The 12,076-nt window shown below is 48.9% G+C and overlaps 1 protein-coding gene across 1 annotated transcript in view; it reads right to left on the bottom strand.

Annotated features, from left to right (window-relative positions):
- Positions 1–3,446: 3,446 nt before the first annotated feature.
- The window catches only part of COL4A5 (collagen, type IV, alpha 5), a gene marked incomplete at its 5' end in the record, with an annotated part of 118,859 nt that continues 110,229 nt past the window's right edge, over positions 3,447–12,076 (bottom strand). The window contains 2 exon segments of the mRNA XM_015415427.1: positions 3,447–4,747; positions 8,262–8,434. Coding sequence (XP_015270913.1) covers positions 4,666–4,747; positions 8,262–8,434 — 255 coding nt within the window.

Here is a 12,076-nt window from a genome sequence, read left to right as displayed (position 1 = left end):
TATTCAGGTACAAGCTCTCCCTCCTCTGCGAGGACAGATCTGCACGTTCCCCTCCCTCAATAGCTAGCAATCCAAAATAGTCGTGGCACCTTTAAGACCAAGTTTTATTCAGGTAAAAGCTCTCCCCCCTCTGCGAGGACAGATCTGCACATTCCCCCCACCCCAATAGCTAGCAATCCAAAACAGTCCAGTGGCACCTTTAAGACCAAGTTTTATTCAGGTACAAGTTCTCCCTCCTCTGCGAGGACACATCTGCACTTCCCCCCGCCCCAAAAGCTAGCAATCCGAAACAGTCCAGTGGAGCCTGAGCAGTGGGTGTTGCCTTCTGACACACTTCCGGTGATGACAGGGGGTGTGGCATATGCAAATAAGTTATGCTGATTAGTTATGCTAATGAGCTCCTGCACCTCTTTTTCTACGAAATGACCCCTGGGGGATACTAATAGTAAAGTAATACAGAGTGTAGAAAGGAAACTGGCACGGAAGATATAGGGATGAAGACTCCAGATTTCAGTCTTTGTTTCGATAGCTCTTCCTCAATAACTTCATTACACTTCATAAAGCGCTCATAGTATACAGAAGCCTTCAAAACAGTACATATAGGCAAAATGTCCAATCCTTGTATCAAAAAAGTCAAAATCGGGCAACCGATCGGCAATAGAACTTATCCGTCCCTGTGTCTTCTGTGCCAGTTTCCTTTGTACACTCTGTATTACTTTCTGCATTTTTTGTATTATACTTATGTAATCTTGCCATTACTGATGAAACATATCTCCTGAATATGCTGAGAAGAAAGTAGTCAATTTTGGATGGACTATTTGGTCCAACTGTTTTCTTGTTAATTGAAATAAAAATAGATCTTCCTCCTCCTTTGACTTCATTTTTGACATGGAATCTAATATGTACAACAGATTCTGGCCCCCTAGAGTCGGATTCAACTGGCTTTCGTGCAAGGGAAACCTTTACCTTTATCTAGTAGACATTATTAATAGGTCACTGGGTTCAGGGGTCTGCCTGGAGGGATTGAAAGAGGCTGTGGTTGCACCGCTCTTGAAGAAACCAGCTTTGGATCTTACGGACCCTTCCAATTACTGCCCACTCTCAAATCTTTCGTTTCTGGGTAAGGCAATTGAGAGACAGTAGCGGCAGAACAGCTCCAGAAATTCCTGGATGACACATTGGCCTTGGAACCATTCCAGTCTGGCTTCTGCCCGGGCCATGGGATGGAGACAGCACTGGTCGCCCTCACACCCAGCTATACCTGTTGAAGGGTGGCCAGCCTGACACCGCCCCAGTGAACCTGGCTGGGGGTTTGGAAGCCATGGTGGGATGGCTGAAGCCGAGTCGGCTGGGGCTGAATCCTGCAAAGACCTAGGTTCTGTGGCTGGGACGGGGGGACTCGGGGTTGGGGTGCCGTCTCCTGGCTCTCGACAGTGTGCTCTCGACACGGGCATCAGCTGCCTTATCAGTGGAGGCCCAGGTCACAAATGTTGCCAGACTGGTGTTTTACCAACTGCACCAGGCCTGGCAACGGGTCCCCTACCTAGCCACAATAATCCAGGCAACGGTCACCTCCAGATTGAACTACTGTAACTTGCTCTATGTAGGGCTACCCTTGAGACTGACCTGGAAACGACAAATGGTCCAGAATGCAGCAGCGCAAGTCCACATGGGGACTCCACGTACAGCACGTATTCAACCTGTGCTCTGTGAGCTGCATGGCTTCTGGTGGAGTACCGGATCAAGTTCAAGGTTATGGTATTAACCTTTAAGGCCCTGAACAGTCAGGGACCCACATATCTTCAGGACCGCCTCTCCTGGTATACCCCCCTGAAGAGCATTATGCTCAGTCGATAAGAACTTGCTGGTGCTCCCTGGCCCGAGAGATATCCGGCTGTCCTTGACCAGAGCCAGGGCCTTTTCGCCCCTGGCCACAACCTGGTGGAATTCTCTGCCAAATAACATCCGTGCCCTGTGGGACGTTCTGCCAGGTGTTTGTGTGAAGGCAGCGATGGTTTCCATCTGGCTGGCACGCCCGTTTCTCCTGCCTCCTCCCCCACTACGAGGCAGTGGCATATTTTTAGCAGTTTCATTGCCATCTTATTGGTTATAGTCAGGGCTATTTTTGGGCAGGAACGCACAGGAACGGAGTTCCGGCTGGCTCCCAAGTTGGCCACGCCCAGAAGGAACTCATTAGCATAATAGGCCACACCCAACAGCAGAAACTCATTAGGATTGGCTACAATTAGGGGTGTGTGGCCTAACATGCAAAGGAGTTCCTGCTACAAAAAAAGCCCTGGGTTTTGACAACAGACAAGGTAAACAGAATAAGAAGCAAAAGGTGGGTGGTGGCTGGATGACCACACCTCTGGTAACATAGGGGTGTGGCCTAATATGCTAATGAGCTGTACTATCAGGGGTGTGGCCTAATAGGCTAATGAGTTTCTGCTGTTGGGTGTGGCCTATTGTGCTAATGAGTTCCTGCTGGGTTTTTCTACAAAAAGAGCCCTGGCTATTGCTGTAATGGTAGGGATTTCAAATATGATTAAATATATTATATATGTGTGTGTTTTTATATTGACATGCACCGCACTGAGCCCTGTTCTGCCAGGAAGGGCAGTTTAAAAATCAAATTAAATAAATAAATGAATGAATGAATAGTCTGCCCATCAAGGGTAGTTTAGGACTGTGGGCCTTTGGACCTTCCCAGGAGAAGGATCTGAACTACCCTCTTGAACACGAAGCTGCCATATACTGAATCAGACCATCACCCCATCTGGTCCTTTGTCACCAGAGATGACAGGGATTGAATCTGTGACTATCTGCATGCAAAGCAGAGGCTCTTCCACTGAGCCACAAGCCCCTCTTCCAAAGGCTTTTCCCGGAGTCTCGGCCTGTTTGTTAAAGCGGGGATCTTGGGTGGGGCTGCCCGAAGCGCAGGTGACGCAACCATGTCACTCACGTTGGGGGCGTGGCCCTGATCGTCGGAGGGAAAACCCCTCCGACGATCGGGGCCACGCCCCCAACGTGAGCGACGTAGCATGTCACTTCCTGTGATGTGCTGGCGGCGCGCGCTTCGCCGCACGCGCACGCATCACCGGAGAGCTCCCGGAGCCCGGCGAGGCTCCCCCGCCGCCAAGGTAAGTTAACTTGGCAACCCTAATCTTGGGTCTTTGAGAAGGTGCCCTGAACTCAACGAGAGGGGGCAGGAAATCAAGCCAAGGATTATACAGGGGGAAAATCCTTGCCCCAGCTGGGAACAGGGAATGTCCAAAACGCCCCCCCCCCCCAACTTACACATGATTTTCTTCCTTGAGGACCTATCCTGGTGAAAAGAGGATCCAGTTCAATCCTGACCCTCACACCTGTGCAAAAGGTTCTCTTCAGTTATCATAACAGACATTTCATAAGAAGTATGTTTTTATTCATTAGAAAAGAATGGCTGGCTTAGGGGAATCTGCTACACAGAGAAATGTTGTCATTGAGAAAAAGCTCAGTTTTTCACCAGTTTTCACTTTATTTCAGTCAAAAGGATTTTCAAAGTGTACAGCTATTTCTGAATAAAATACTCGATATCATTTCTGGACAAAAAAAGTGAATTTTGTGTGGGTGTGTGAGTTCCTATCTATGATGTTTGTGTCATCTGTATCGTTTTATTTTTCCACAGGGTATTTTCTGAACCAACAGAGTTGTTATGATATGAATTAATATGACTTTTGTCTTTCTTATAAAAGAATATAGGATATGGTTGAGCATTTCAAATATTTCACAGAATATGCAAAAATAAAACCTTTCAAAAACGTTTTTTTGGTTTCTCTGAAGAACAAAATAAAATCATCAGTTGCGTGGCATACAATATAGACATTAACAACCCGCCTCAAAAATAGCTAATGGCATCATGGAACATTTCCCAAATACGTCGTGACGGGGGACTTCAGGGCAGAAAACAAACTTTAAAAATGCGGCAGTCGTTTGTCGAAAGTCAGGGAGAGAGATTTCACGGCCGCCTATTGTCCCTACAATATTGTCGCCTACTGTAAAGTGGTACTTTATGCTTTTATATATATATTTATATATATATATTTATTTATATATAGTTTTTCCTTTGTGAAGACAGTGATTTTAGGCTGGCTTGTGTCTAAAACGACCGAGAAGTCAAAAACTAAAAAAAAAATGTGTTTACACAATATACACATTTCATTACTTACAAAGAAAAAAAAACAAGCTTAAACATTTCATATTAAAAACCGGGGACACAGTAGGAGTTAGTAGCACCATGAAGAAAGGCATTGCTGAACGGTCACCACATCGTCTGAATCCTCACAGTGCGTCACGTCTTCTTTTCTCGTGATTTCCTTTCGAAAGTGCCCTCTCGGCACAGGGAGAGAGAAGTGGCAACTTCGCCTTCTGATCCTTAGTGGCCCTCGAGCGTCTCCAACACTACCAAGGGGGTCAAAGTTCCCTGGACAATTTTGCACCAGGAGACAGCTGTCGGGATGGCACTTGGGAGAGGTACACCGGAATCTGCATTGTCTGGGTTTTTCTCAGTTTTAGGTTTGCTTTCACTTCTGCACCAATAGCACCATTGTTATAGCGGAAGGACAGTGCACCAAAAAAGAAGAAGAAGAAGAAGAGTTCTCAGGGGTTTCAAAAGCCTCTGAGGCATTACGTCCTCTTCATACAGACTTGGCATCGGCTAATACGCGTCCTCAGGTCGCCGGCCTTCAGTGTTTCCGACTGAGGTTTACTGGATAAAAGAAACACGGAAATGGATGAGCTGGGAAAGAGGCACCTACTACCTGAGTCTTTCATCTGGAGATTGAACCTGTGCACGCCCAGGGGTCATTTCGTAGGAAAAGAGCTGCAGGAGCTCATGAGCATATCTAATAAGCTATTAGCATGATAGCTCATTAGCATATGCCACGTCCCCTGACATCGCTGGAAGTGATGTCAGAAGGGGAAGTATCAAGGGGGGACATCTTCAAAAGCCTCCCCTTCCCTTCCCCAGCCGGCCTGCTAAGGCGGGCTGGGGGGGGCAAGCAAAGAGAGAAGGGGTTCAAAGTTTAAACCCCTTCTCACTTCACGTCCCACGCCCAGCCCGCCGTGGCAGGCCGGCTGGGGAACGGGAGGCCTTTGAAAATGCCCCCCCCCCGCTTCCGCTGCACAATGCTCCCTCTAAGCTGTGGAGTCTTGTGAGCAAAAATTCTACTTTGTGAGCTATTAACATTAAAGTTGTGAGCAAGCGATTTGGCTGCTGCATACATTAGTTTCCTCTGGAGCCCTCCTTCCTGAGCTAAGACAAAAATGTGTGAGCCAGAGGCAAAAAAACTGTGAGCTAGCTCACACCGTCTCAGCTTAGAGGGAACACTGACGCTGCAGTGGCAGCACAATCTTTCCATTGCATTCTATGGGGCCATTCAGGTTTCCTACACTTCAGGTTTCCTACACTTGCTTTTCATCCATGGACTGCTTGTCTCCCCTGTAGGGACCCCCCCAAAGAGTGGCTTATCGTATTGTTCTCCCCTCCCCCATTCTCCCCTCACAAAAACAACACTGTGAGCAGTGCTCCGTCTAAGCTGTGGAGTCCTGTGAGCAAAAATTCTACTGTGTGATCTACGGGCATTAAAGTTGTGAGCGAGCGATTTGGCTGCTGCACAAATTAGTTTCCTCTGGAGCCCTCCTTCCTGAGCTAAGACAAAAAGGTGTGAGCCGGAGTCTAAGAAACTGTGAGCTAGTTCACGCTAACTCAGCTTAGAGGGAACACTGGTCCTGTCTACCCTTTGCATACCCTCTGTCGCTGTCCTGTCCAAAGTTCCCTCTGAGCTGTGGAGTCTCGTGAGCAAAAATTCTACTTTGTGAGCCACCGGCATTAAAGTTGTGAGCGAGCATTTTGCTACTGCACAAATTAGTTTGCTCTGGAGCCATCCTTCCTGAGCTGAGACAAAAATGTGTGAGCTGGAGGCTAAAAAACCTGTGAGCTCACACTAGCTCAGCTTAGAAGGAACACTGACTCTGAGGCAGGCTAGGATGAGAGACTGTGACGGCCCCAAGGTCACACCCAGAAAGCTTCCATAGCAAACTGGGAAATCCCACCCGGTTGTCCCTGGCTGTCCCAGTGTGGTGCTCTAACAACAGCACGACACCGTCTCTCTCCTTTTATTGCTTCCCTGCACTCAGGACAGAAGGGCAGACATCTTTCCCCGTGGCCACAAAAATGAAATTCAACAGAAACATTGATGTGAACTTTGGCAGCTGTGTGAGAGAAACCAATGAACATGGGAAAGTTGCCAAAGAAAATAGGCAGGACGTAAATGGATCTTCCTGACCGTGGATGAATAAAAAAAAAACGAATACACACATATTGACACATTATTTTTATGGATTTACTTCATTTATACTCTGCGTTTCTCATTGAGACTCAAGGACACGGCAGCATACAAAGCAGTGTAACAGAGCAGCATAAGACAACCGGTGGACAAAGTAATACGAGCAGGTTCACAGAATTAGAGAACCGTGCAAGCATCAAACCAAGGTATGTGAAGCCTGAGTACAGGAGGCAGGCGGGATGGGACGGGGATACAGGAAGCACTCGCAAGTTGCTCACTTCCTCAGAAACCAGAGCTGTGTGATGCACTCTGGGGGATCCATGCACACAGGGGACAAGACACCCACGTGCAAAAAGGAACACAACCAAATTATTAACCTTTACACATTAGTGATGCATGGTTCAGAGGTCTTGAAAATCAAAGGGTATCAGCCTTTTAAGCATAACTAAGCAATTGCAAGCAATTATTTGCATGTATTATACTGTCAAAGTGTACGTATGATTTTGCAATTTTGAAATGCAGCTCTGTTGCACGGTTCGTATGTATTACAAGCAGGGGATCTGTAAAGACTTGTGGGGACGTCTTGTTTTTCTCTGTTTCTTCTCCCCCACTATTTTCTCTTTCTTTTTCCTGGCAGCCCACATAGTAAAGGTAAAGGTCTCCCTTGCTCGAAAGCCAGTCGAATCCGACTCTAGGGTTGCGGTGTTCATCTCCGTTTCCAAGCCGAAGAGCCAGCGCTGTCCGAAGACGTTTCCGTGGTCATGTGGCCGGCATGACTAACCACCAAGGCGCACGGAACGCTGTTCCCTTCCCACCGAAGTGGTACCTATTTATCTACTTGCAATTTCTTGCTTTCGAACTGCTAGGTTGGCAGGAGCTGGAACTAAAGACGGGAGCGCACCCTGTCTTGCGGCACCCGGGTCTTGAACTGCTGAACTACTGACCTTCCACAGCCTGCAGTTCAGCGTCTTAACCACTTGAGCCACCGCAGCTCCTGGCAGCCCCCGTAGCCTCTCCCTTTTTTCTACTTCCTTCTTCCCACCCACCAATCTAACATCATTTGCTCCCCTGTATCCAGCTTTCCCCCCTTCTCTCCCCCGGTAGCTTCTCCCTGGGAAAAGCCTAGCTCAGTTGCATGGTGGCTATCAGAGCCAGGTCCAGTGGTATAGGTAGTAACTATCCAGTGGTTATTGCTGGACATATGCCCAGTGAGTCCTCTTCCATCAGGGAACACATGACAGGGGAGGGGGATGGAACCCTTTCAAGGATCCAAAGTCCACCCCTGCTCCCCCCAATGGCTTCATGTTACACAAACTGGGGTCTGAAAGGCTGAGCCATATTTTGTGGTTGCCCAGCAACATCCAAAATGGCACTGAGAGCTTAATGGGAATTCTATTACAGGTGCTGTTTCCAATATTTGGGGGGAGTTTTAATCTCCTGATATATTTCAGATTTTTCTGCAGACTTGGGACTTCCTTCAGGTTTTTAGAGAAATCCTTCCTATCTGTCCCTAGCTCCATTTCGAGGCTCTATTGATCTGTGCTCTATGGCCCGATTTGGGATTCGAGTTATGATACAGTAATACTGTACACATTATACCGTTTTGGTGCACTGTTCTCTAGTGTTGTGATCCTGTTTTACATTACTATCACTATTGGTTGCATGGTTTAATTATGCGATCCGTCTTGAGCCTCAGTGAGAAAGGCGGACTACAAATGAAGCAGGCAAATAAGGAACTAAATTTTAAGAATGCGACAAATCCAACTTGAGTCTCAGTGAGAAAGGCGGACTACAAATGAAGCAGGCAAATAAGGAACTAAATTTTAAGAATGCGACAAATCCAACTTAGGGCTGCATCCAAAGTTCAGTGAACAGGAGGAAGACGGCTGCCAGGGCAGACGCTGTGCGAGCGGAAAGGAAAGGAAGCCGTCTTACCTAAACATTTCTGCCACTTCCACAGTTGCCAGCCAGAAGCTGTACGAATTGGCGTAATAATTGCAGGTCCCTCGACCGTGGCACTCAATGAAAGGAGCCGAGCGGAACTCTTCTAGGCAGGAACCCGGGGAGGCCAGCGCTTGTCCAGATCCCTCTGCTCCGGCACTGGTGTGCTAAGAGACAACACAGCACGGTCAAGTTTCACTGCCTTTACTTACCTACAGGAAAAAAAGTTTGGCACCAGAAGAACCCAACGTATTTTTTTCCTCCTTTGGTGATGAGAGGACAGCTACACACAGGCGGTCTGTGGCTGTGTTCAACCATCATGGTTTTGGAAACCATGGCTGGTGCAAAGGACTCTGCTTAATATATCAGACATCATTAACAATAATGCTTTATAATAAGAATGCTTTCGATTTATTAATCGCTTTCCCCACAAGTGGGCTCAAAGTGATTTACAGTTACTCTTAGACAGGGGACTAACAATGTTTTTCATAGGGGATAGGGAAGACAACATATAATTCATTTAAGTTGCACACGCCGTACTGCCCGGTGGAAACGTTTCTGGCTTGACTCAATCATGTTCGAACAGCTGCATCGCCACACTGCCACCGCCTGGCCGAAGCATCCCACTGCAGGGATTTTTCTTAGCTGAGTAGATTCTTCCGCCTTCCGGGTCCAGACCAGGACGTCTCCAACTGAGAGCTAACACCTTCCCAGAAGGGAGTCAGTGTGCCCACCCTCTCTAAGGAGTGGTTCCCATTTTATCTACTCGCCGAAGCTTTCGAATCGCTGGGTGGATGATGAGCTGGGGACGACAGGCTGGCTGCTCACACCAGCGCGGGGCTCGAACTGACACAGTTCGGATGTTAAGACAGTGGGATATACCCACTGTGCCACCGCTCCCCTCCCCGGTTTGTCTGCTTCTCACCTCCTCTCTTAGCAGTGAGGCTATCCTGTCTTTCCTGCTACCACAGCAGAACGGCGCTTAGCAAAGGGTAGTGCTACTCAATGGGTAGTGCTATTCAACAAGGGTAGCAAAGGGTAGTGCTACTCAACAAAACGTGGCTCACGAACACACATGGCGCAGCAAAACACAATTAAACTGCGCTCACACACACTAAATAATCCACTTTCAGTGCACTTTCCGACTGGGATTTGCCAGTTCACACAGTAAAGTGCAGTTGTAAAGTGCACCGAAAGTGGATTGAGAGTGGATGATTGAGTGTGTGTGTGACGGCAGCCTTAGTTTGAATTGTGGTTAACAAACAAGTTGCAAACCCTAGTTTGATATCCTTGTTGGGTGCCAGCTAAAAAGCTCTGGTCTGTTGGACCGCCTTGCATTCTGATGAAACAGCTAACTGGGATTTGACCAAGCCAGCGTTTACCGTCTGGATCAAGGCGGGTCAGCTCTGCTGATTCTTCTTGATCTGTCAGCAGCGTTTGACACGGTCGACCATGAATTGCTGACCCACCGTCTCGCCAATGTGGGGATACCGGGACTAGCTTTACAGTGGTTGGCCTCCTTTCTCCAAGGTTGGGGGGGGGGGAAGTTGTCTCGACGACACCCACTTGAGTGTGGGGTGCTGCAGGGCACAATTCTCTCCCCAGTGCTATTCAGTATCTATATGCGCCCCCTTGCCCAGATTATCCAGAGATATGGGCTGGGCTGTCACCAGTACACTGATGACACCTAGCTCCACCTGCTAATGGATGGCTGCCCGGACTCTACCCCCAAACATCTGGACAGGGCGTTACAGGCCGTGGCTGGTTGGTTACAGCGGAGCAGACTGAACTTGAATCCATCGAAGATGGAGGTTCTGCACCTGGGCCGTGGGGGGCCAGGGTTGGGCATCGGGCCCCCTGCCTTGGGTGGGGCCCAGTTGGTGCTGGTGCCGAAGGTGAAGAGCCTGGGAGTGTTCCTGGATGCCTCACTGTCTATGGAGGCCCAGGTCACTGCCACAGCCAGATCAGCCTTTTTCCATCAGGCAGTTGGCCCCATATCTCGCCCTTCATGACCTGGCTGCATTGATCCATGCAGTGGTCACTTCCAGGCTAGATTATTGTTAAGTCTCTCTACACGGGGTTGCCCTCGACTCTGCTCCGGGAATTGCAGCAGGTGCAGAACGCAGCGCCACATTCACCGGGTGCTGCGTGAACGGCACTGGCTGCCTACTGAATACCGGTCCTGTTTCAGGATGCTGGTTCTTACCTTTAAAGCCCTATACGGCCAAGGGCCAGCATACCTTCGAGACCCCCTTTCCCCACAGGAGCCCCCGGAGGGCATTGTGCTCTTTGAGTCAACATCTGCTGATGGCCCCTGGCCCTGGGGATATCCGACTTGCCTCAACTAGGGCCAGGGCTTTTTCAGCCCCGGCCCCGGCCTCGTGGAATGAGCTCCCATCAGAAATCAGAGCCCTGTGAGATCTTTCCCAGTTCCGCAGGGCCTGCGAGACGGAGCTCTTCCGCCAGGCCTTCAGCTGAGGCAGTGGGTATCCAATTCAATCCAGCCTCCCCCTTCCTTCCCGCTATGAGTTGCTCTTATGTGTCTGTTGAGGTATAATTTATTTTAAAGTATTAGTGTTTTACTTATTTTATTCTATTTATTGTATGCATTTTGCTATTCTGGTTTTATGATGCAAATCTGCACTTAGCAGATCACTACAGGTTGGAAACCGCCCTGAGCCTGCTTTGCAGGGAGAGCGGGATAGACATTGAAGGAAGGAAATAAATAAATAAACAAATAAATCCAGCCTCCGCAAAGACCGGGAGCAGCTGAAATGCACGTAGGCTCTTCCCTGAAACAACTCCCTTCTTTTCCAGTATCCTCCTGCCTGCTGACGCAAAAGTACTGGGTGGACTAGTTTGTGAAGAAGCCCTGCTTCCTCTTTTTGCCAGCCACACATCCAGTCCGCAATCTTTATTTATTTTTTAAATTTATTATTATATTTCTACCCCGCCCTCCCCGCGACTGGGCTCAGGGCGGCTCACAAAAAGGGCAGCACGTGCGAATAGAAAACAGTAAAACACCTAAAACATAAAAACAACCATTATCAAAATAAAGTGCTCAGTGGTGTTATTAAGCATTCAGTCAGAGCAAGATGGAAGCCTGTAGATGAAGCTCCGAGCCCGATTCGGTGGGACGGTCAGTCGAAGCACTGAGGCTCGATCTTGTAATGGGCCATCCCAATAACCCATGTTCCCATGAGGCAAGTGGTGGCGGTGGTGGCAGCGGCGGCTCCTAATTAAAGGCCTGGTGGAAGAGCTCCGTCTTGCAGGCCCTGCGGAACTGTGAGAGGTCCCACAGGGCCCTGATCTCCTCCGGGAGCTTGTTCCACCAGGTAGGAGCTGCCACTGAGAAGGCCCTGGCCCTGGTTGCCACAAGCCTGGCCTCCCTGGGGCCTGAGATCATTAATTGCTGTTGGGCCCCCGACCGTAGTGCTCTCTGGGGTATGTATGGGGAAAGGCGGTCCCTCAGGTATGTCGGACCCTGGCCATGTAGGGCTTTAAAGGTAAGTACCAGCACTTTGAAACGAATTCGGAAAGCTATAGGCAGCCAGTGCAATGTCTTCAGCACAGGCTGGATGTGCTCCCATCTAGGGAGGCCCATCAGAAGCCTGGCCGCAGCATTCTGCACTAACTGCAGCTTCCGGATTTGAGACAAAGGCAGCCCCATGTAGAGAGCGTTACAGTAGTCTAATCTCGAGGTGACCGTCACATGGATCACCGTAGCCAGGTTGTTGTGGTTGAGGAAGGGAACCAGCTGCCTGATCAGCCGAAAATGGTAAAAGGCCAACCTGGCAGTGGCTGCCACC

This window comes from Gekko japonicus, unplaced genomic scaffold, assembly GCF_001447785.1.
Source record: "Gekko japonicus isolate JY-2015 unplaced genomic scaffold, Gekko_japonicus_V1.1 scaffold1282, whole genome shotgun sequence".
Classification (NCBI taxonomy): domain Eukaryota; kingdom Metazoa; phylum Chordata; class Lepidosauria; order Squamata; family Gekkonidae; genus Gekko; species Gekko japonicus.
The sequence above is the reverse complement of the archived record's forward strand: the minus strand, read 5'-3'. Positions and strand labels throughout refer to the sequence as shown.